A 23,558-nucleotide genomic window follows, 5' to 3' on the forward strand; every position below is an offset into this window, starting at 1 on the left:
GATTACTTTCGACTAATATCTAAAGCTTTGAAAAAATATTGAATATATAGAAATCCGCTATTACACAATATTAGTACACACAAGATTGCTTTTTTTCGTTTGTTATAAATATGATATGTGTATTTACTACTAGACATTTACAACATTACACAACTAATCTTTGCGTTTCTTTCTCTTTTTTTAGATATGATGTAATGTATTTTTATTTTGATTTGCAATACTGTTTGATGCTTTAACAGAATTTAGTGATTTTTGAAGTGGCCAGCCAGATTGACTCATCGACAACAACTCAGCCACTTTTTGGACGTTCTGTTTCTCTTCCGAAGACGATTTTTTGATCTGTAATAATGATAAAATAATTATTATAGTACTAATTATTAAAATACTATTATTAACTTAATTATTTCTGTATTAAATAGCGTTACTTTAATAAAGATAAAGAAAAACACATAAAAAAAGATATAAAGAACTCATACGTTAATTTATGGAGTGATAAGGAATACGTATTTAGTTTCTAGTTCCTATATTTTTAAGGCACATGTATAGATTAAAGCAGTTATTTTAATACTAACTTCATCAAATTTTCTTCTAACTTTATATCCTCTGTATGTTGCCTGTATCATAGTAGCCGCTTCTTCTTCGGATTTGGCCGAATCGGTACGATTCGCGGGATACCTCGATTTTTTCATCATTTTTTGTTGCTTCTTTGCAGACAATTTAACGTTTTGTTCCCATTGCTTGCGACTGTGGATATCCGAAATGTTATGTCGTGCCTCGTGCTTCGATTTATCGATAAGCTACAATAAATCGATAAACTCTAATTATTTCTATGTGTGTTTAAATAACTGAACTTAACTGAAGGTAATTAAAACGAACAAATATTATCGACATTTAGCCGAATTATGTTACAATAACACAGTCAACTTTGATCAATTGTAGAGGTATACATATAACGCGTCATTTTGACGACAATCGATTGTACAATTTCTCTTGCTTTGTCCTACGTGTTTCCCTATTGCGCATCGAGAAGGGGTCTTAACGTAACACATATGCAAAGTATCCGTACGATTATATTTTCGTCACGCGCATAAAATTACTTTACCGCATGTAACATGTAAAATACTGGACATACATAATGAAAAGACGAAGAGGAGTAATCAGAAGCTTTGAAAAAACCTTTGAATTAGGCCTCGCTATTATACATTTAAATGGAAACACGTTTACACGTATAATTAGCATATCCGTTCATTAGAAACGTTTTCTCGAATATACGTGTTTCAATAAGGTATTATACGTATAAACGGAAAACGTTTACATGTATATTTAGCGTATATTAAACGTTTATCTGTTTATAATCGCGCCTTATGTATAAACATTTTTCTACAAGTAAACGTTTTTCTGGAAGCAAGTCTATCAGAACAGCGACCTCTGTTTCTATTATTTGTTTATTGAATGTCTCTGTAAGTTTAACTCCCGAGCTGCCCGTCTTTTTTCTCGTCTTTATGCTCTGACAACCGCATCTAGTTTTAAAAGCATTATCCAAGCTTAAAGAATAAATTGTAAGAGTACATTTAACGTATAATAAAAAAAACGTTTACTAAACGTCTATTATACTAAACATATAATAAACGTATAATAATCGTATAATAAACGACTAAACGTGTAAACGTTTACCCACAAGTAAACGTTTTTCTGGAAATAAGTGTAAACGGATAAACGTTTAATGTTTACACGTATATTCGATAAACAAAATAAAATCAGAACCCTACTTTGAATCGACCTTCAAATGCCTAATGCTTTGTGTCATGGTCTTTCTATGGTTTCCAACGTCTTGAAGTATTATTAGAGACTACATTTCATGTCAGATATATCGTATCATGTTTTGCGATTATCGAATATATAAAATACATGCAAAATGTATGCAGTCTCTTCTTCAACTTCTTCAAATTTTTATTTCATTTATCTTAATTTCATTGTTATTTTGTTTATTATTTCATTTGTGATTTAATTGTTATTTTATTTTATTCCTATTTTTATTAAACCAAAAACAAGAATGCACGTACCGTCGAAATCTCACACTGATGTTCGCACGTGTATTTTGTATTCTTTAAGAAGTCTACAGATGGTCTTCGTGGGGATTCACCTGCTCCGCAATACTTCGCGTCGTGAATGATGGGTTTACAGTTCCTATTTCTATCGCATTGCGTTTTGTTCTACGTAAAGAGTATATTATTGTGTGGTAAGCATGATGTACAAATAAACATTTCAAACAAATTATTATATTATCACAACTAGCAATTTTAAACGAGAGATTATCTTTACAAATATCCAAATCTATTCACCGTTCTTATATTATTGCTTCTACCCATGCTACTGAGACACTCGGTCAAAATTTCCGGTGGAATCACCATGCCTGGCGAAGTTGCAACTTTCGACACGTACCTTTTCGGTACTACTCTACTCTGCGTCGTACTATATTGTTCTGAAAATATAAACATTAGCAAAATGGGTGATCTCACTGCAAACGTGAAGTGTAATTCTGCATTATAAAAAAAAAATATGTCTTCAACTTATTTACTAAATTCTAATTATTAAATTATTAATTACTAAATTCGTTTAATTATCATCTCGATAATTATTACGAAGATCATAAAACGATACAGAACTTTTCTATTTAATTCTATCTGCTCTCCTTTCTCATGAACATGGTCCATTCATTATCGGACATCATGCTATTATAAAGCTATTTGCTTTATATCTAATTTTTAAATTTCAACATGTTCATAATGATTTCTACCTAAAGAATACGAGTCTACGCAGCAATAATTCTGATTGCTATCCGTACGTGTTCTTTCTGGCGGTAACGGTGAACAATCTTTAGGAGGAGAACTGGGAGGTGTGGGTCTCGTTCGTGTTTTGCGCGTTCTCAGTTCGGCAATATTTGTTTTTTGATATTCCTCGAGATACAGTAGAAATTCACGATAAGTGACATAATTCTGAAGTGGAAAATATGTTATCAGATTGTAAATTGTATTGTAGACTCTGTAAAGATATGCCACAACAATTTTTAAACGACAATGTATTTTACGCATCAAGTACAAATTATACACATGCTTTTTGGATCAAAACAGCATGACTTGCCTTGTCCTCTCCCGCCCAATTACGGTTGGTCGGTTCGTTAAGTCCAAGTAGATCGATCCAGTGATAATAATCTTCCGTTTGATTGCCATACCAATATTTTATAATAACGAATCTGCAGAATTTAACATTAATCACAATTCTGCTTCTTTATGCTTTAATTTATACGCGTCTTGTGCATGAAATATTTTAGAATGTAAAATTGTGAATGAAATTCATACGCAAGTCCGTCATCCACCATTTTTTGCACTTCGGGATAAGACATCAGTTCCATAAATTCTGGATTTTCGGGATTTCTTTTGACGTCTACCAATTGCCACGGAGCTATAAGACCAAATCGAACACATTTAAGTACTTCCAGCATGTATTGTTTCCTTTCGCTCCAATCATGCATCAACCATCTTACGGCAGACATCAAGACTTCCATTTCGCTGTCAGAAAAATGATCGGAAATTCTCTTATATTATTGCACGAGATCTTTCTTGGCAAAGAATCGTTTAACAAATAGAATTTTATTTATCAATATTTTTAGTAGCTAAATTATACAGGGTGTCTGACATAATTAAGGCGAAAAACCTCTTGCCCACAGGTAGATCTCGTTAAACTGAATTAAAAAGTCCTATACCATTTTGCAAACAATGACGTAAAATTTCGAGTAATTAAGTAAAGAAAGTTCGCTAATTCAGCGGACGCGATTGGCAGCGAGGGAAGTAGGCATGAATGACGTAAAAAAACGGCTAGCCACGCGCGCGACGCGATAGCAGCGAGTATCGGATTATAGGCGGCAGACGAGACGACGCGTGGACAATAATTTCTCAGCGTCTCATTCATGCGCTCGTGTTGCCGAGAAAGTGTTGTCCACGCGTCGTCTCGCCTGCCGCTGTAATCCGATACTCGCTGTTATCGCGTCGCGCGCGCGGCTAGCCGTTTCTTACGTCATTCATGCCTACTTCTCTCGCTGTCAATCGCGTCCGCTGAATTGACGAACTTTATTTACTTAATTACTCGAAATTTTACGTGGTTGTTTGCAAAATGGTACAGAACTTTTTAATTCAGTTTGACGAGATCTACCTGTGGGCGAGAGGTTCTTCACCTTGTGTCAGACACCCTGTATATGCAGTGTATGTAAGGATTTCATTCTGTACATCGAAATTAACTAGTTGCATATTGTTGTTTGCCACATAAAAAGAATCAGACTAACAGTGGTGCATTTCTATGAGACCGCAAAGAGTTAAAGATATTCTAATATAAGTGTACCTATTCACGCTAATATAATTGGATTTCAGTAGTAAACACAGTTCGTCCACTGATAATTCTAAAAAATCCTTCGTGCTAACAAGCACCAAGAAAAATTTCATGATTCTTGGAACCATAAGCTCCATCACGGCAGTGTTCCCAATCTTTTTTGCTTCCAAGTACAACAAGAAAGCCGTATCCTCCGAGAAAAGCTCATCGTTATCAATGAATGCCCAGCATTGCTCTTCTAATTCTTTAGAGAATATAATCCACATATTTTAACAGAAACTTTCTTAATGAATGTTTCTTTATTTTATTTAAATATTTCTTTGAATTCTTTACTATAATTTTTATAGAATGACGATTTGTCATTTTTCATCATAAGAATGTGGAAAACAAAGTTACGAAACATGAAATATATGAAGAAATAAAATATGAAGTCATACCTTTGATACCAAGATATTGTGCAGCCATAAAGATATCTAAAATGTTATCTCTTCGTAAAAGCTGATAACTTTCATTGATTGGACTGATCATCCAGTCATAAATGATAGAAAAAGCCTTGGCAGTGACGTTGCTCTACATTTAATGCATATAATCGATTGCAGTAATTTAGTATTTTTATATTTTAGTATTTTAAATAATAGTAACATTTTCCTTTTATGTTGATACACATATAAACACATTTTTATGAATCTTCTAATTCAAAATAGTCAACTATTTTTTTTACTTTTGAAATTTTTATGCAATATAATCAAATATAAATATTTAAATATAATTTAAATAAATTCTTACATCCGATAAGTTAATGTTCTTGCAATTCTTCTTCTCATCGAAAAACGTACTGTAACTTTGCAAGACGAGGAGGTGACAGTAGAATTCATCTTGGTCAATTTGAACGATACAGTCGGCATTCCTAGCAGAATAAATAAAAAAGACGATAAGAAAATAATAAATAAAATAATATAAAATTATATATATGTATATATACATATAATAAAATATAGATAAAAAATAAATAAGAAACTATATTATTTGTTTTGATATAATTTAATTCTTGACATAATAAAAGATAAAATATTTTAAAATCTGTTTTATTAAATAAAATAAAATAATTTATTTGATATTTTATAACTCTAGAAATACGTATAAAATCAAAGATTTTATATTTAAAGCTCTCATATCTTTTAAGAATCTCTTTTTTTACTTATAATTTGTGATACGCCTAGCTAATTCTTGATACAAATCGGTCTTCTCTGGAAGTATTATGCTGTCCCACTTGATTGGTTCTTCATTTGTAAATCCTAAACTGAAATCCAGAATAACAAAGATTAAGATAAAAATCTCCTTAGTTTCTTTAGTTTCTTTAGGATCAGCAAATTTAAAGGAAACTAACGAAGAGAGTGGTACTTCGTTCAGTGGCGGTATCTGATAAGATGCTGGTTGCTTTTGTTCCATTTCGGATGGATGGAACTTCGCGCTTGGTTGTGTTCGTGATCGGTAATTCGCGTCGATATAGGGTAACTTCTTTTGAGCCTGTTGTGTAAAATACAGACATATGTATATTGCACAAAGTTGTTATTAAAAATATATTTTTCTCCAATATTCGACCAATGTTATAAAAGTCAAAAAGAAATTGTTATATACTGTATCTATTATAATTATCAATTAGAAAAGAACTGTTTAATATCTCACTTGCAACTGATTGATCGTCGACGGTGTAACGCCAGGAGGGAGATCGATGTACCTTATACGATTCGAAGAACCGAGGACAGATGGCCCAACGTCGACACCAGATCGGCTGAACTCTGCCTTGACGTTCACCTTCGTGTGTCGCGGATCAGCGACGAGAACACTGAATTTCTTCGACTCGAACACCACCTAGAACAACTATGCTATATCTGCCTAGAGGCCGACATTTTCCCAAAGAAGCGACTGTTGAAACGCACTCTTTTTACCTGATTTGGGATGATTTTTAGATTACCGCTCGGTGTAGCTTGAAACGGAAATACGCGATTCGCCTCGTCACCCTCGTTCACGCTGATAAATGTCGAATTAATGCCTGGTTCTTTGATGTGCGTTTGCTGCGCCGGAAAAGCCCGGCTCGAGCACAACGCTGATTGCCTTCGCTGCTTTACACCATCCGTTTCCGCTCGTCTGTAAAAAGTATAACTTTTTATTTGCTAATCTTTTAATTAATTAAGTAATTTTTTTATTATTTCTTTATCGTGATTGTATTATTACTTATCCGACTTCTTTCAGATCTCTTACTTTGGATGATAGTCCATAGGTTTCGAAACGGCAACTTCAATGGGCGAGCATTGTCTCTTCCAAGTTCTCTCTTCAATACGCTTCTCTGATTTTCGATTAATCTCGTTTTTGTGACAAGCAACTATCCGTTCTCGCGACTCGCCAGAATCTGCGGAATGCTTGGCTGCGCATTGAAATTTCTTATCCTTGGAATTTACCTCTATCCGTCTCTCGAAGACAGCGCGATGACGTCGTGACGGTGACGCAATACGTTCCACCGGATTTGCGGGCGGATAAATATTCACATTCAGGTGAGGCCTCGACGCACGACGATACCTTTTAGAAGCGGTTCTTCGTCGACATAGCGGATATCTTGGAGATAGAGTTTCTGGAGTTTCAATTACTTTTGTCCTATTGAAACATATTTTGACTGAAGGTTTAATTTATATCAATCGCCTTATTAACTTATTAATAAATTATTAATTAATTTATAAGGCTATCATTGCCTTATCTTCTCTATATGTATAACAACACTATTTTTCGAATTTCTGTCGCACCAATGTCTATTCACTCACTTGTCAGATAACGTAGGACTTGCAGCTGTCGGTTGCGATATTTCCGCTATTGTTTGATCGGATTTTGCTAAATGCACCAGAGCTTTCGACGAGGATGACGGAGGAGTATTGGATCTTCCGTGATACAGTACAACGACACTGCTTTTACTCGTTCGTGGTCGATCGATCGTCAGCGATCGATTTGCTGTATTATCAACTAAAAGTCCCAATCTGGAGTGAATTGACTTTTCAAAATAACTTTTTAAATAATATAAAAGAAATTGTCTTTCCCGGAATTATAGTTCTGGCAGATAACTTACGTTTCTTACTGTTGCGTCGAATGGCTCTTACGATCCGCGGTGTACTTCTTCCCTTCCTATTGTTAGCACAATGCATTAGGCGCCTTGAATGAGATGATAAGACGATTCGCGTCTCAAAAGTTTAAAGCGATCATGAATAAATACGTGCGATCGCTTTAATTTCTAAGATAATTACCAGGCTTCCTCTTTAAATTTATGATTGAACCTCTCGTTTTCGCTCGAATACCTTTCTTCGAAAATTATTTGTGACTAGAATATCAAGACAATTTGAGCTTATTTATTTGTCTTAATTAGATTGCTGAAGCTAGAATTACAATTTTAGGTAATAATAAAATATAAGTCGCACAAATAATGGAATTTTATGTGTTCATATATGTATTATTCTTAAGAACAAGAATATATTACGTTTAAAATATTTTATACAAGAAGTGCTTTAAGTTAAGAATGTCTTAAAAATATATCATTATTATACATTTTATCTTACCTCCAACTTTTTTAGGCAAACACACGAAGGGGAAGATTCGATATTTAAAATATCTTGTGGGATAGTAATCTGACTGTTCTTGTTGGTAGCTAAAATGTATCTCCACGAAATAATATACATATAAAATACATAATAAACAAAAAAATGTAACGCTTTCTTTAGAATAATTCTAGAAAAAATAATATGGATGTTCAATCTTTTTTATCATGTAAAAAGCGTATTCTGTTACATGCTTTAAACTTGCACGTTTGAATCTCATGAACACTTACATCACTTACGTAATTTTGCTTCACTAATCTGTTTATTGACAATCGGATGTTGATGACGATGCAACGATCTCGATGGCAATCCGAAAAATTTTAGTTGAACATTTTTCTTTTTCCTCAATACTCGACGTGCAAATTGCGATCTTTGATAAGGTTTTATCAGTCTTCCAAAATATTATATTGCGTAATATTGGTAATGGTAAATGAGATTTCAAATCCAATCAAGAGTATCGAACATTACCTTGAATTTAATAAATCAAATTCCGAAGAAATATACGAATCTTCTTCAGCAGTTGTAGTAGTGTCGAACTGGTTCTGCAAATCCGATCGAAAAGTTTCAATGACGAATGAAGTAAATAGATTTGAAAAAGGTAATTGTAAATAAGCATTCACCATACTCACGTCATAACGTGCGAAATCACCTCGCATGATACGTAATACGTTCAAAGAGTGATTTGCTGGATTGACATAATAATGGCGGAAAACTTTCTTGCCGTTTTTCTCGCGTAAAATAAAAAGTAATACAAATATATATAGTATAAATGAATCCTGTATGACGTTTAAAACGAACGGAACATTTGTAAAAGTGCGACGTGCGCGTGTCCAGAAAGACCTTAGATACCGATAAATGAATGCCGATTGACAAAAGAACATTCTGTTCCGTTTTCTGATAGTTCTTGAAATTTTAAATCTTGCTTGCTTTAAATACCTAATAAAAATGTCATGAATTTTATTTTCTTATATTATTATATTATTATATAATGTAATAAAAATATACAAAATATAAAATAATAATGTATAATTTTATTTTTTTGTTATTCTATCTTTTATATTATTATATAACATGATAAAATAAATACATAATATAAAATAATAATATACAAGGTTTTCGATGATAAGTTTTTTTATCGTATGTAGAGTAGAAATGTTGACGTCGGACAGAGAGAACGGTGGGATTCTATTTCAGGTTTAAGCGTTTCCGACTCAAGGGATATGAAGCCTGTACTTGATAATATCTCGGACTATTTGCTGATATAAGTGGACACATTAAAATAATTTTGTGATGGTGCCGACAGGACGTTCACAGACGGAATTATTAAAGACAATCATCTTTGTATCGTGGTGCACGCAACCGGGGCAAAGATGAAAGTACACAATAGTCTTCTTTCTGCATATATTGTTCTAGTACTGAGTTCTACTGATATGCACGAGATGCAGTTCTTCGATGGTCGCAACTATAGAATCAATAAAGTCCTTCTATTGTGCATTGGCCAATGGCCGTATCAAACGAGCAAAAGTAGCAGCGCTATTATTGTCATTATAGTATCTTTAGCTGGCACGCAATTTGTCGCAAAGGTACGAAAAAGCATACTTAACGTCACGTGAATTTAGAATCGTTTGTTCATCTCACATAAGAATTTTATCAATTTTTCTTTACATGTATAAAAATATTATTTTGCAATTGAGACAACGTTTGTACATACAAAGGCAAGTTATTTAAGTATCGGCCAAAAGTATATAACCTTTTTGATTTTGAATAAAATTTATTTACACAAGTTGTGGTTTTGGTGATTTAATGAAAAGCCATTTGTTCGGTGAGCTATAGTTACTATGAAAACATATTTTGCTTTGATAGCATCCATCCATGCACTTTGAACCAAATTATGCTCAAAAAATTAAAAAGGTGATATATTTTTGGCCGGTACTATATATTTTATAATTGCATGTATTGGGCTCAGATATGTGGTTTATTTTCCATTGATGATATCGATGTTTTCATCGATTCTCTTTCGCCGTTAGTGGTTGATATAGGATGTGGAGTGAAATTAATAACTTGTATATTAAAAGCACCAGAGGTACGTGACGCGTCGCTATCATGTCTAAATTCTAACTATTCATAATATTCATGATCAATGATTGATATAGATACGTAATAAATAAGGGATAATTTTTAATAATAATTATTTATTATAGTGCAATTAACAAGCACTTATAAAATCACAAATATGTTAAAAAATTAAAAAATTTATGATTTTTTTATAAATGAGGAAAACGTAAAGTTTAATTGTAGATTCGAGCACTGTTCGACCAAATACAAAGTGATTGGCAATCGCTGATGACGTCCACGAAAATTAAGATTCTTGATACTTACGCGCAGAATGGACGGAAATTTACGATCATATACGCGAGTAAGCACATTGATTTCACATATAGCAAAGAGATATTTAATCCTCAAGTATCTTTGTTTTATAAAATAATTCACAAAACATATATCTTTTTTTCGAATATTTATCTTCTATTGTTAGAATCAAAACATACATCAGCAATTTTTCCCAAAAGATCACAAGACATTTAATAAAGAATAAGTAAAAACTAAGAAGAAATACTTGTATCCCTATTTAGGTACTTTGTATTCTGCGTTGATATTATTTATGTTGGTGCCATTACAATCATTATTATTAGAGTCCTCTTTGAATAGTACAAATCGACCATTGTTGCATCGGGTTGAATATTACATTGATATGGATAAATATTATTTTCCTATCTTGATTCACGGGTATCTAACAGCTATTGTATGTATAAGCATAGCTATCGCGACAGATACGATGTATGTGATCATGGTACAACACGTTTGCGGATTATTTACAATTATCGGGTAAGCAACTTATCAGTTCTTGTCAATCTTTAATATATTACTAAAAATCAAGAGTTATATGTGTGAAATATATTAAATAATTAATAACACAATAAAAGTAAAATTCTGAAAATTGTATCGACTATTTCAGACAAGAGATGGAGAATATAATAAAGAAAGATAATAAAGATAGTCTTCAGATAAATCTTTATCCAACTGTACAAGATGATAAACCATATGAAAATATTATAAAGAGCATTTATGCACACAAAAGGGTTTTAAGGTTTGCGCTCTAAACTTTTATTTCTTATTCTAACTTAAATATTTCCATACATGTTTATATAGATGTTTATATTAATAAAAAAAATGTATAAACCGAATATTTACATCAAAAATTTTATATAAGTAATTCGCATATTGAATAAAGGTTCGCTAATCTCATTGAAACTGCGTTCAACCAAATGTTCCTCGTGTTAGCAGGTTTTAATATGCTTATCATGAGCATGACAGGCGTCACGGTATGTCCGGTTTTACACATATCATTTAAATAGCAGTTATTTTAATTTTCTAATATTATTAAATTTTTAATATGAGTATTAATTGTTTCATCTAAATAATAAATCGCTCACAGATTTTTACGTAATAAACAAATCTGAAAATTTTTTATAATTAGTAATATAGAAATATAGAAACAATATAGAAAAAATATAAAACGTCGAAATATGAAAATTATATAATATAAATATATCTAATTTATATATTTGTATTTAGCTAATTTATTAATCCTACTAGGCAGTGACAAATGTGGACAAACCGGAAGAATTTCTAAGGCAAATAACATTCGCATGCGCTTTGTTAGTACATCTGTTCTTCGAGAGTTTTCAAGCGCAACGTTTAATCGATCACAGTGCGCACATTTATATTAGATTGTTAGTATGTACGAGTATTAATGTATTATAAAAATATAATTGAGAGAACAATAACCATGTGTTATATCTGTAAAATATTCAATTACAATCTCTCATTGCTGTCTATAGCAGCGTGTCCTATAATAATTTCCTTCCCGTTTATTTTAAAGCTAAATAAGGAAAATAAAATTACTTAGATATTATATAGGTACTTACGTTTCTCAGAGTATTTATGTTTTTGTAGAATGAATATAGCATGGTATCAGACCTCAATTCGGACAAGAAAAATCTTACTCTTCATGATAATGAGGACGCGAGAACCATGTGTGTTAACGGCAGGAAAAATGTTCGTTATATCCATGGATACTTTCTCTACGGTAAGGTATTGTACATGATACATGTATAACATAAAATGCTTGAAACTATTTTTGTCTACGTATAGTCAATCATATATTTAATAATTTATTTAAGTTGGTTAATACTTATCTTACTATATTATATATTAGAATAATCCAAAAGAAAAGCACGTTTATACTGACAATTTACATTAAAATTTTGTCGTGTTCATATATATACACATATCGCATTTTAATATCATTTATTCTTTTTCAAGATTGTACGTACGTCGGTGTCATATTTCACGATGCTACGTTCAATGCAGTAACTAATCTACGTCGTTATTACGCAAGCTGCCATCGTCGTATCAGAAACTTTTCATGAAACGATGACAAATGTAACTACGTTACATATCTATCAATAGATTTGTATATAATATAGAAATTTAAGCAGTTATTAATTATATGTATATGAAGCGATCTACGAAATCTTTATTAAATTATTAATCTTTATTAAAAACTTAAAAATACACATAATAGTACATATAAAAGTAAAAATACATATATTATAATATAATAGTATAGAAAGCTTTAAAATTGAACGTCACATCCCAGAAACTTAATCTTTGTAGGTGTGTACGGTAGGCCTACATTGGACTCTATTTTGTTGGGATTGAATTTCACATTGTAGTCCGGTATCCCGTTCCTTACCAGCTCTAAAACTCTATGTAAAATAGAATGATACTACATAAAATGGAAAAACTAAAATAAAATGATACTATACCTATGATATAATGTATGCATATTCGGTACGCGCGATATATCACAAGCATTGCGAGATCTGAAAATTTGACTTACTCTGTTGCAGCATGTTCACTCTCAGTAATATATAATATGTCATCAACATATCTCCTTAAAAATCCCTTGCTTATGTACTCGGAAAATAGCTCGTTAATCATGTGTTGATAATATATGTCGGATAAAATAGGCGATGTGGAGATACCCTGTGGGACACCAAGCTTTATCGAGTACACGCGATCATTCAATTTAACCTGCGATGGAAGCATTAATATAAAACTTAATATAAAACATCGATTTATATTAAGTTAAGACGTATTTATTTGCTCTACCTTTTGCTGAAATATCAATTTCTGTATTTTACTAACTAGTTTCCCCCTTGAAACTGATTTTAAACATGCTTCGCTTGACTCTATATTCTTCAATGCACTTTTGAGATCTTTAAATAGCACTGTTTGTGCTTTGTTCTGGTTCTTATTCTTCATACAGCTCTTTCTAGCTCTTGATAGCATACAAGTCGATAATGAGAGTGGCTTATTATGCGACAATTCTCTGCAGTACATTTTGATGATATCGTATAATTTTTCTATACAAAATTAAATGATTATACAATGTTAACATTTGTTAAAATAATTATTTATGAACGAAATGAGTCTCAAATTATACCTTGTATTATCGAGCCGAATGCATCCTGTATATCGCAACACACGTAGTATAATCGATTCTTGGTCGACTCTTTAAACTTATTAATATCTTCGTGACACCTCGTTACATTTCGCACTTTCTTACTCAACTTTGTGGCGTATAGTTGTTGTAAAAATCTCAAAGTAACATCAATATCGTCGAAAATTGGTTTAATAGCATATCTGAAATTATATGTAATATAAATGATTCATGATATTCCCGATTTCTTTTTTTTGTCTACTTGTAGTATTTGTAACAGAACAATGTGCAAAGAATGTTTCAAGAAAATGTTTATATACTTGGCTAAAAATACAGCTCTCACGCCAGAAGAGCCCGGAATAAATTTGTAACTTCCGATGGGTATAAAAGATGGTAGTTTAGCTAGTGATGTAGGTGATGTAGGTGTCCATGGTTCCAGAGCACCACTACTTTCTTTCTCCTTTATAAACTCTTCTTGCATCCTGCACCAATCGTCTTTTGTGATGTAAACCCACTGTCCCTTAAGTGGTATTAACACCACGTACTTATGAAGAATCTTTACAACATATTGCGCGAAAAACCAATGTAACAGTTTTAGAATCATTATCCACCGTCCATTATTACTCTCAATTGAATGCAACCAGTTAATTTTGGAAATCTATGAAAGAATAACGTCACATGAAGCATTCAGTGTCCAAATTGATCAAGAAAAGATATAATCCAAGTAAAATCAAGATACGTTCTTTTGATATCCTCAAACAGACGTACATCAAGTCTTTTCAATAGTGGTCGTATATCTAGTGATGCACCCATAGCAGTACCATCCTCTTTGTGCAAAGTTCTTTTAAAAGGTTTCTTTATTTTCATTCTCTTTGGAACGGTTTTCAACAGACAATTTATCGTATGTTTTAAAACTTTTACATTTCGTGCCGTTCCAAACAATTCCACTGGAATAATCTTACGCAGCAATATTTTCACAAAAGTTTGCATGAAACGCATGTGGATTTGATTCTTGTATTTCTGCTTTGCATACTTTTTATCTCCTGTTGCTATTACGAATTTTAATTTATCGAGATAATTGAATCGGTTGTGCTGATTCTTAAAAGATTCCAGTATTGGTGACAATGCAGGAATAACATTATCAAAGTTACTATAAGAGCGACTAGGTCCAATATGCGTGCCTATAATCCTCCGGCATATTTCTCGTCCCGTATTACCTCTTTCTAGAATATGATATCTCGAAATCTGGGCTTTAGTAGGATTAATTCCCTCCCTCATTTGACATCTGGAGGCAAATAAGTTCACCATGGAATTATAATCTTTTAACGGGACGGAAGATGCAACTTTGGCTTCTGATTCTGCCCAACGACCTCTTTTATTTTGTGTCTTGAAGTTTTTCTTGAAAAAGGGATACTTTCTCTTTCTAGAAAAAGAAAACAGGTAATTTAGAAGAAAGTATAAATGAAGAGTAATAAGAAACTCGAGCTTTAAAAAGTATTGCACTATCTCTTAAAAGTGAAAGAAACTATACATATTCAGAGACATCTGTGTGCTAGAGAATTGGGATAATATATTTCATAAATAATAAAAACCTGTTAGGAAACATCTTTCTACGGATACTATTCTCGCAATCTGCCACAATCTTTTGCCTTCTTAACCGTTCTTAACCTTCACGTTCAAAATCACGATTCCAGCAATACGGAAATGAGCGGGAAACAGCGGGAAACAGCATCCGCGTACTTTCTTAAGCCCAGTCTACAATGGCATTAAGAAGTAAGAGTTCCCATCGTTCCCATTGGTCCGTTTTTGAAATAATCGATATTTACTGATAACTGCCATTGTAAAATGAGCTTTACTTCTGTATCTCATCGTGGGTACGGTCCAAGTCACGCTTCGACGCGCTTCTAGACACTTTCCATCCTTTTCTTTCTGTCAAATGAGAAGAAGATAGAAAGTGTCTAGAAACGCTTCGAAGCGTGACTTGGACCGTACCCCGTATTTGACTATCCGATAAATTTGGATAACTCATTGTAGCATGTCAAGTTGCACGTTGTACAGTATAAAATAGAAAACCTTATCAGTAATACTTATTAATAACGAAATAGAAATCTGGAATAATAAATTGATTAATAAACGCATTTGATAAAGCATTGCTTATCGATCAACTTGCCGGCCGGTGTATTTATTGTATGCAATAGAAGTAAAGAACGATTCGCAATAGTGGACACTAATAAGGTAATGTTATTATTCTATATTATCTTAGTTAAAAGTCGAACGAGTATAATTCTTATTAATTTTATTGAAACATTTTAGATAAAAAGCACGTGTGCTGCAACTGTAATACATTTATTGGACAAGTTAACCTAATCTAACCTAATCATAGTTCACTCATGATACATACAACGTGATATTGATTAGCATTACTAAATTGTGAGTTGCTTATCGAATATAAAGAAGTCTCGAGGTGAGGAGCATAGATTTGAAAAAAGGCAAGAGCTTCTTCCATTGTGATGAATTGTGATAAGTATTACAAAGTAGAGAACGATGGGACGTACAATGTACATTTTTTGAACAGCGAGGGATACAATATAGAAGAAATAAAAGGCATATTTTCAGCTTTTGGAAAAGTTTTAGCGGTAAATGTTGCCGGAGATACCTATGGATATAGATTTATCAAGTATAGGACGTTGGATGAAATAATCCGTTGTGTCCAAGGCTTACAAAATAACAGTTCGATACGATTATTGCCAGAAAAGTTGAGACATAATGTAAGCAGAAAGGTGGAAGAGAACGATTCAAATCAGTGGCAGCTACCAAAGAGAGAAAACTCATTCTCTCTCTTTAATATTGATAAGCAATTTACATCAAACTTTCATGACACAAACCTGAAAGCGACACCCACTTTCAATCTACAAACTTATGAGCAAGATAACATATCTGATAAAGCTCAAGCTTACTTGAATATCAATTCTGAAAATGCGATACATTACAATAAATATAGGGCAGACACAATTAATTCAGGGAAATCAAATTCGTCGGATTCTAACAGACATTCTCCATTTTTAGGACAAGAAGGTTGCAGCGACAAGAACTTTTCAAACACAATGAATTTTGAAAGATATTACAGAGAAACGAAGGATTCGTGTTACAGCGTACATTTTATAAACAAAAAAGGCCTTACCTTGGACGAGATAAAGGAATTATTTTCATCGTATGGAAACGTCTTAAATGTATATGATAATGATAATAGATTCGTGTTTGTCAAATATAAAACAGTAGCTGAGACGGTGAACTGTTTGAAAGGATTACAGAACAACAGTACAATAAGCATATTACCACAAAAGGATAAAATGAACAGTACGACTAAGAGAACGGATCAAAACGGAAGTCAAGAAACGTCCACTACTAGGACGCGACTCTCGAGCTTCAGTTATAATAAAACACCCGCGGAAGCTGGAAACAGATTGTCATCGTTTGTTATGAGAACATCGAATTTAAGTAACAGAAAAGATGACAAATCACCTTTGGCATCCACCGAGAAACTCTCAATTTCCTCGAGACAAGAACATTTCGGCAGTGATAAAGCGTCCAATGAGAAACCCGCACTTTCCTCGAGACAAGAAAACTTCGGCAGCGATAAAGCATCTGATCACAATTGGACGCAAGGACAATCGGATGGTTCCTCTCATTTTCTGGCAAAAGCTGATGGGGACAACTACGTGGATAATAATATAAGTAACATACCGGCCTTAATTTCTGACGCGGAAATAAAGAAGAGAGATTTCGATGCTACATCGGAGTCGTCGTTACTAGCGGAACTGAATAATGCCTCGGCCAAAACGTTTGTAATGCCGATGCAGGAAGTAATTGTTGCTAACATTCATACGAACTATGGCATGTATTACATTTTACATTTGTTTGAAAAATATAATCCAATTGCGGCGACGACGGTACAGACTATCCCTGAAACTGACATACGGTATTGTCACGTTTATTTTGAGACCGTACAGGATGCTACGGCGGTTGAAAAAGAATTCGATAACTTTGTTTTATCTGGAAGAAGCCTTATTGTTTTACGAAAATTACAGTTGATTAAAGAAGTTAAGATTAAATAGCACTTCTTATATATATTTTTTTATTTTCATTACACTAATACTTATTAAAATGAGACCTTTTCTTGCTAATGAGTTTACTCCCTTTTTTTATGAAAGAAGTTTATTTTTATACATTTATAATTTTTCGCTTTACTTAAATAATTATTTTTTTAATATGCAATACAACGGTTCCAAGCGCAGCTAGGTATTGGTGCCAATCATTTATTCATCCAAAGTAATTTGCAGACGTTTCGGTCCACGTTGGACCCTCTTCAGTGCAGAAACGTCTGTATTTTACTTTGGATGAATAAATGATTGGCACCAATACCTAGCTGCGCTTGGAACCGTTGTATTGCATATTATTGAATTACCGAGCACTTGAATTGGAACGAGAATTATTTTTTTGTAATGCATTTTCTGTAAAAGATTTACATTTTTAATTTATAATAAAATATTCGAATATCACATCGCACATAGAGTTTTATACAAAGTCTATAAAAACAGTTTCAAGAATGAACTGAGGCATGAACAACTGTAATAATCGTAATGAAGATATCTTAATGAGATGTAATCTCTAATATTAAAATATGATGTAAAATATGTTTACTATGATGATGAGAAAAAGATTGTAATGACTATGTTTCTGAATGTATGAGCATTAGGGTGGATCTTATTTTCTAACTTCGAAATTTGTTTCGCGACGTCCCCTAAAGTTGTTTCGTTTGATGAAAAAAATTGCGCTCGATCGGACAATGGAAAGGCGTTTGAGACTGGCACATCTTGCTAAGTTTTAATAATTCGACATGACATATAGAGGCAACGAATTTCTAAAGTGTTAATTGAAATTGAAGTTCATATTTTTAAAAATATGCATCTTTTTCTTTAAAACTATTATTTTTATTTTGTTAAATACATGTATTTTTAATACTAAAATATAAGCTGAGCATTGTCATACAAATAAGTTTCCTCCTTGCCCTCCCAAGCAAGGCAATCCACAAAAGAAGAGAACAAATATCGAAGATTCTAGTCACATTAGTATATTCTTCGTGTTCAAGCAGAGCAACAATTATCGAGAATTACTCGAACTCGTAGTTGTAGACTGTATCTTTTTAGAGAATTTCTTTTCAAACTCCAGGAGTTTCTCACCATGCCTGATGGATGGCTAAGTCCATTTATTGTTTAAAAATGATTTTATCTCGAAACGACTTTAATATATAGTTGAAAGAGAGAGTGGCTTTCGGAATGTTTGTCTATTTTTCGCTACTTTGTACGTAAAAGCATATAAGAATGAACTTTTACTTGCAGCAAAAGCTCTTTCTCAAGATTTGCAATTTTTAAAAGCTTTTACCGAGTATCGTAAAATTAATAAAAATATATAGATGTGTCACACTATACTAATTTTGTAATTATTTAAGGTATTTGGTATGAAAAACAGCAGCGCTGAGATTTTTTGACAAACACATTACAATTGAAACAAAGAAATGAATAGTAGCGAGGCATTGAAAACGAAACGATAAAAAGATTGAGAATAAATGCAAAAAGCTTTCTGAATTACTTGAATTTTGAAATTGAGTATTTCATATCATAATAATCAAAACATGCCAAAAGCTTACTTATATAAATATATCATAGTCATATAAAGATATATTTTTCATTTTATTTCATTACTCATGACACAGATTTAAAATTCAATCTATTTTAAGATATAAACAAATGTATGCAAAATGACTGTGTGACGATTAAAAATAATTACATTTTTCTCCTTCGCGTATGTAGATTCGATACGTCCGCACTGGGAGAAACGCGCAATTGCGCATACGCAAGAGAAAAAAATATACCCCACTTGGTCTTGGCGGTACGATGAAGAACCTCTGAGCCGTAAGTCGATTGGCCACACGTTTCTCGAATCATCTCAAATCATCTCGGACTTCATCGTGGACACGAGGCTTGAGACCGTGGGCTGGTTTATCATAACCTATAAGTTATTTATGTTTTATTCTTCGCACATGTGAGTTGGAACGAGAATGCAAATGACAATGTCGAAGGCATTTAATAAAAAGGAAATATACAAAAAGCTTTTGTTAGAAGATGAATTTATCTCCGACATATTCTCGAGAACGCCTTTGCCAGTGCGAGTACCGGGTGAGAATGTTTGTCTGATATTATAACCTCAAAATAGTATAAGAATTGTGTGTTTATAATAATCAAGTTAATCTTATATTTTATTTCAGTGGAACAAAATCTATCCTTGGAAAGAGAAGAATCGATAAAAAAGGGTAAGGTTATCCTTGAAAATTTACTTGAAAATTTATTAATACAATTATGAGACAAGAATACTTACTGTAAATTGCAGTAATGAATATAATTACAATTGTTTTCTGTTGCAGTCAAGACAGTGCCAACTGGGAAAACAAAGAGGGCACAGACCTTTGAGGAGTTACATGCAAAGCTGGAAGAGTTAAAGGGGGTTAAAAAATTAGATTACAAACAAAAGCTTCTCAAAAAGAATTTGGAGAATAGGATAAAGAAGAAGACGAAGAGGGAGGAACGTTTGTTACGGAAGAAGCGTGCTAAGACGGAACAGAATGCCGCTGGTGGTAATAAAATAAAGATCGAAGATGAGGATACACCGAAAGTTCCTAAGCCAAAACCAGTGTTCAATTCAGAGGGCAAAATGGTGTTTAGTAAGTTTGATTTCTCTGAGATTGGTGTGAAGAAGAAATTGCCTAAAAGTGACCCTAAAAAGATGTTACAACAGCTGCAACAGAAGAAAGAAAAGTTAAAGCAATTAGAGGAATCAGGTGATAAAGAAAAAGCTGAAGAAATGAAAGAAAAGGATGCGTGGAAGTCTGTATTAGCGAAAGCGAGTGGTGAAAAGGTACGTTGAGGAATAATTGTACTAGGTCAGTCAAAAAGTTCGATTTTTGCGTCAAATTTTATTGCATTTAATAGAAAAAAATTATTCGTCAACCAAATAATCACCATCATTGTCTATGCTCATAAATTACTGGTGATTGACTCGATTGATTTTGTTATATATCGTGTGAATCTTTTATCAAAGTTCTGTTACATAAAGGTTTTAATCGATTACGTTTGTTGACAGATTAAAGATGATCCAGAGTTGCTGAAACGGACTATAAAACGAAAAGATCAACAAAAGAAGCACAGTGCGAAAAAATGGAATTCTAGGATAGAGAATGTACAAAAATCTCTGCAGGAGAGACAGGAGAAGCGACAGGAGAATATTATGAAGAGGAAAAAAGAGAAGAAAGCAAATAAATTGAAAAAGGCAGCGAAGAAAGGACGCGTGATATCCGGATTTAATTAATTATCTCTCTCGAAAAAAAAAACTTACTTTCCATACTTCGTAATAAAAATTTATATCACGACACGAACACGCGTTCTGTTTCTGTTTAAAGATATAATTTTTATTTATGTACATTTGCGTGCGAAAATGCCGGAAGTTCCTTAAAAAATATATATACATATGTAAAACTGATGTTTACTACGATATCCTATATCTGTATGAAACTCATCTTTGTATAGAATATTTGCAAATTTTATACATTTGTCATGTACATTCTAGTACACTGTCGAGAGTTGTTTCCATAAAACTCTAGGGTGTAGAAAGATCAAGCTAAATATATATTATACCATGCGTTTCTGCGTTGGCGAATAGAGCCGATACTGATGTGTTAAGAGTTCCTTACCGAACGGCGTTCCTTTACGCAACACCACTGTGTGACACAGTTACGAATAATATTTTATTTACACTTATAACTTCTCATTTCTCTCGTTTGTACAGTGATAAATCGGTATTTACATTGACACATTCCTATCGTGGACATTCCAATTATTTCTTACAGTTTCTTACGTTCTGCAGCTATTACATACGTTCTGATTCGTAACTATCGTGTAGAAAGCTACACGAGCAAATAATAAGTAGTATAAAATTCCACATAGTAAGACGTAGCGATTCCCCGTTTACACACGTACGCACATGCACACACACGTACACAAGGACTATACGGTATATCGCATTACATGAACATTTTTCTTGTCATTTTATTTATTCGTGTCAACGAGAAATGCGATTTCCTGTTAGAGCCCGTGACCATTATCGCGTTGCGATAGTGTCCGAGTAATTTGGCCAGCCTGCTTCCAATAGACGCTCCATTAAAGCGTCTATTTTCGGGGAGTCTGGTCAGTCAGTAAATGATTGGCAGATCTAGGACGAGAGCTTCGATATAGCTGCCGTCTTCCACCTCCTGCTAGGATCCTCCTGTATCTCCTAACGCCGCGGTGACCGCATTAGCGTGCGTTAAAGCCGTCCATAACGGACTGTGGTCCACAGGTAATGGCACCGGCAAGGACTTGGACGGCCGCGGGGACCTGTAACGACGGAAATATGGAAATACAAAATATTGTCTGCACGTAAGAGCAGCATTTTGCTCCGCGAAACGTTTGTTTGAGAATATTGATGAAATGTATTTGCATTTTTTAACGATAATTCACGGAAATATTACGCGCATGTTATTTACCAAATTACGCAATTACTTTATTTATACAATTTTATAGTTTTATTTCTCTTTTACGAAATATTTATTACTCGTAGCATTTCTATATAGTAGCCCATACAACACAAAAGTTTGCAGCAACATTGCTGCAATATTGCAATATTGTACATTGCAGTGCAATGTTGCAGAAATATTGTATAGTCATGAATTTGCAATATAGTTTAAACACGTTACAGCAACATTGTAAAATATTGTGAAAATAACATGTACTTTTATTGTGTGTTTGTGTGTCACTTACAATTAGAGTAAGTATTCAAAAATGTTTATTATTATAATAATTTTAATACACATAGGATTGAAAGCATTTTTATATTAATTATATATGTATATAAATTTGTCTATTACCTCCAAACCCTAAGATTAAAATAAAATAAACTTATGCGTTATTATACATACAAGTTGGCATGTTAATCTTAATACATTAAGTGGTTTTTAAACTTTTCATAAAAGATCCATGTGTTTTAGAATGGTTTTACTTCGTGTTAAAGCTATTATGCCAACTTGTGTATAATCTAAAATAACGTAAAATAATGTGTGTATTTATATTAATGTTAGTCATGATTATTATAACAATCAAGTAAATGTGCCAATATATCGTTGGACTGGATCTTTTGTGTCTAATATTTTTTTACATGAATTTATGTACAGTCTTCGCTTAGACTTCGCTTAAACTACGATTCAACTTGAGACTGCGTTTTAAGACCGTTTACTATCGGTCTTGAAACGCAGTCTCAAGTTGAAGCTAGAAGAAATCACATAATTAAATTTAATTACGTGATTGCATAGTTTGTTAAGCGAAAAATATACATACATTAACGCGAAATATATTATTAGGCACAAAAGACCCAGCTCAACCATATATTGGCACATTTCCACAGTAGTTTGCATGTATATTTTACTGCAATATTGCTACAACGTTTTGTAGCAATATTTCTGAAAGCGGACATTTTACCGTTGCTGCAATCTTGCAGTACTCTTGCAACAATATTTCGCAATGGTTCTGCAATGTTGCAATCTTGCCGAAAAATGTTGCTGCAATATTGCGACAATCTTGCCGTGCTGTATGGGAGGTATATGGGATATTTTATTGATTCTGTCGGTATTTAATAAAAGCTAGAAATATTTACTTGGAAAACATGAAAAATAAGCACATTTAAATATTTTCTTCGAATAAATAAAAGAACCGCGCTGGAATTTCAGTCTATTGTTAATGTTTGAATAGAATAAATCGAACACCGCGCTCTTTCTGAAAAGAACGCTCAACCATGCCTGCCAATATATATGTTCCGATATTCACTGT

General features: G+C 33.0%; 5 protein-coding genes across 14 annotated transcripts; 3 read left to right on the top strand and 2 right to left on the bottom strand.

The window, feature by feature from the left end:
• Nucleotides 1–70: 70 nt before the first annotated feature.
• On the bottom strand, nucleotides 71–9,043 carry LOC105284947. Of its 7 annotated transcripts, none has more exons than XM_026970218.1 (22): nucleotides 8,651–9,043; nucleotides 8,490–8,563; nucleotides 8,261–8,391; nucleotides 7,983–8,071; nucleotides 7,674–7,747; nucleotides 7,499–7,581; nucleotides 7,200–7,395; nucleotides 6,646–7,035; nucleotides 6,324–6,531; nucleotides 6,070–6,255; nucleotides 5,771–5,910; nucleotides 5,582–5,683; nucleotides 5,170–5,290; nucleotides 4,821–4,953; nucleotides 4,396–4,627; nucleotides 3,360–3,569; nucleotides 3,142–3,253; nucleotides 2,798–2,996; nucleotides 2,343–2,482; nucleotides 2,064–2,213; nucleotides 573–797; nucleotides 71–339 (listed from the first exon to the last, which is right to left on the bottom strand). In XM_026970218.1, the coding sequence occupies exons 1-22, from the start codon at nucleotides 8,900–8,902 to the stop codon at nucleotides 181–183; spliced, it is 3,606 nt and encodes a 1,201-aa protein (XP_026826019.1). In that variant the 5' UTR covers nucleotides 8,903–9,043; the 3' UTR covers nucleotides 71–180. The 7 variants fall into 7 exon arrangements, with proteins under 7 accessions (XP_026826019.1, XP_026826020.1, XP_026826018.1 ...); XM_026970219.1 differs by having other exon boundaries at nucleotides 7,499–7,554; nucleotides 8,261–8,412; XM_026970217.1 differs by having other exon boundaries at nucleotides 6,333–6,531; nucleotides 8,261–8,412.
• Nucleotides 9,044–9,076: 33 nt separating this feature from the next.
• On the top strand, nucleotides 9,077–12,916 carry LOC105284937 (odorant receptor 13a). Of its 4 annotated transcripts, none has more exons than XM_011348812.3 (10): nucleotides 9,077–9,604; nucleotides 9,988–10,104; nucleotides 10,320–10,437; nucleotides 10,652–10,904; nucleotides 11,035–11,166; nucleotides 11,311–11,401; nucleotides 11,676–11,816; nucleotides 12,036–12,168; nucleotides 12,405–12,524; nucleotides 12,759–12,916. In XM_011348812.3, exons 1-9 carry the CDS (start codon nucleotides 9,392–9,394, stop codon nucleotides 12,509–12,511), a joined length of 1,305 nt encoding a protein of 434 aa, XP_011347114.1. In that variant the 5' UTR covers nucleotides 9,077–9,391; the 3' UTR covers nucleotides 12,512–12,524; nucleotides 12,759–12,916. The 4 variants fall into 4 exon arrangements, with proteins under 4 accessions (XP_011347114.1, XP_026826373.1, XP_011347117.1 ...); XM_026970572.1 differs by having other exon boundaries at nucleotides 11,676–11,812; XM_011348815.3 differs by having other exon boundaries at nucleotides 10,838–10,904.
• On the bottom strand, nucleotides 12,632–15,407 carry LOC105284938 (telomerase reverse transcriptase-like). The gene is made up of 7 exons (XM_011348818.3): nucleotides 15,180–15,407; nucleotides 14,356–15,010; nucleotides 13,908–14,245; nucleotides 13,591–13,790; nucleotides 13,257–13,510; nucleotides 12,985–13,178; nucleotides 12,632–12,850 (listed from the first exon to the last, which is right to left on the bottom strand). The coding sequence occupies exons 1-7, from the start codon at nucleotides 15,191–15,193 to the stop codon at nucleotides 12,718–12,720; spliced, it is 1,788 nt and encodes a 595-aa protein (XP_011347120.1). The 5' UTR covers nucleotides 15,194–15,407; the 3' UTR covers nucleotides 12,632–12,717.
• A 129-nt stretch (nucleotides 15,408–15,536) lies between these two features.
• Nucleotides 15,537–18,900, top strand: LOC105284956. Its single transcript, XM_026970571.1, has 2 exons — nucleotides 15,537–15,822; nucleotides 15,901–18,900. The coding sequence occupies exon 2, from the start codon at nucleotides 16,098–16,100 to the stop codon at nucleotides 17,700–17,702; it is 1,605 nt and encodes a 534-aa protein (XP_026826372.1). The 5' UTR covers nucleotides 15,537–15,822; nucleotides 15,901–16,097; the 3' UTR covers nucleotides 17,703–18,900.
• A 671-nt stretch (nucleotides 18,901–19,571) lies between these two features.
• Nucleotides 19,572–21,366, top strand: LOC105284939 (surfeit locus protein 6 homolog). The gene is made up of 4 exons (XM_011348819.2): nucleotides 19,572–19,823; nucleotides 19,913–19,957; nucleotides 20,069–20,559; nucleotides 20,785–21,366. Exons 1-4 carry the CDS (start codon nucleotides 19,706–19,708, stop codon nucleotides 21,007–21,009), a joined length of 879 nt encoding a protein of 292 aa, XP_011347121.1. The 5' UTR covers nucleotides 19,572–19,705; the 3' UTR covers nucleotides 21,010–21,366.
• Nucleotides 21,367–23,558: the final 2,192 nt, after the last annotated feature.

The sequence above is a fragment of the Ooceraea biroi genome, chromosome 6 (assembly GCF_003672135.1).
Source record: "Ooceraea biroi isolate clonal line C1 chromosome 6, Obir_v5.4, whole genome shotgun sequence".
Taxonomy (NCBI): domain Eukaryota; kingdom Metazoa; phylum Arthropoda; class Insecta; order Hymenoptera; family Formicidae; genus Ooceraea; species Ooceraea biroi.

Bases quoted from the DNA above. Each gene is read 5' to 3' on its own strand.
- LOC105284947 (XM_026970217.1), bottom strand. From the start codon at position 8,902: ATGTTCTTTTGTCAATCGGCATTCATTTATCGGTATCTAAGGTCTTTC. The intron at 3,254-3,359 runs GTATGAATTTCA...TAAATTCTGCAG, and splicing joins ATGGTGGATGACGGACTTGC to ATTCGTTATTATAAAATATT. The intron at 2,214-2,342 runs GTGAATAGATTT...CTCTTTACGTAG, and splicing joins GAAGCAATAATATAAGAACG to AACAAAACGCAATGCGATAG.
- LOC105284937 (XM_011348812.3), top strand. From the start codon at position 9,392: ATGAAAGTACACAATAGTCTTCTTTCTGCATATATTGTTCTAGTACTG. The intron at 9,605-9,987 runs GTACGAAAAAGC...TATTGGGCTCAG, and splicing joins GCACGCAATTTGTCGCAAAG to ATATGTGGTTTATTTTCCAT. The intron at 11,817-12,035 runs GTATGTACGAGT...ATGTTTTTGTAG, and splicing joins ACATTTATATTAGATTGTTA to AATGAATATAGCATGGTATC.
- LOC105284938 (XM_011348818.3), bottom strand. The intron at 14,246-14,355 runs GTACGTCTGTTT...ATTCTTTCATAG, and splicing joins CACTATTGAAAAGACTTGAT to ATTTCCAAAATTAACTGGTT. The intron at 13,511-13,590 runs GTATAATTTGAG...AATTTTGTATAG, and splicing joins ATTCGGCTCGATAATACAAG to AAAAATTATACGATATCATC.
- LOC105284956 (XM_026970571.1), top strand. From the start codon at position 16,098: ATGAATTGTGATAAGTATTACAAAGTAGAGAACGATGGGACGTACAAT.
- LOC105284939 (XM_011348819.2), top strand. From the start codon at position 19,706: ATGCAAATGACAATGTCGAAGGCATTTAATAAAAAGGAAATATACAAA. The intron at 19,824-19,912 runs GTGAGAATGTTT...ATTTTATTTCAG, and splicing joins TTTGCCAGTGCGAGTACCGG to TGGAACAAAATCTATCCTTG. The intron at 19,958-20,068 runs GTAAGGTTATCC...TTTCTGTTGCAG, and splicing joins AGAAGAATCGATAAAAAAGG to TCAAGACAGTGCCAACTGGG.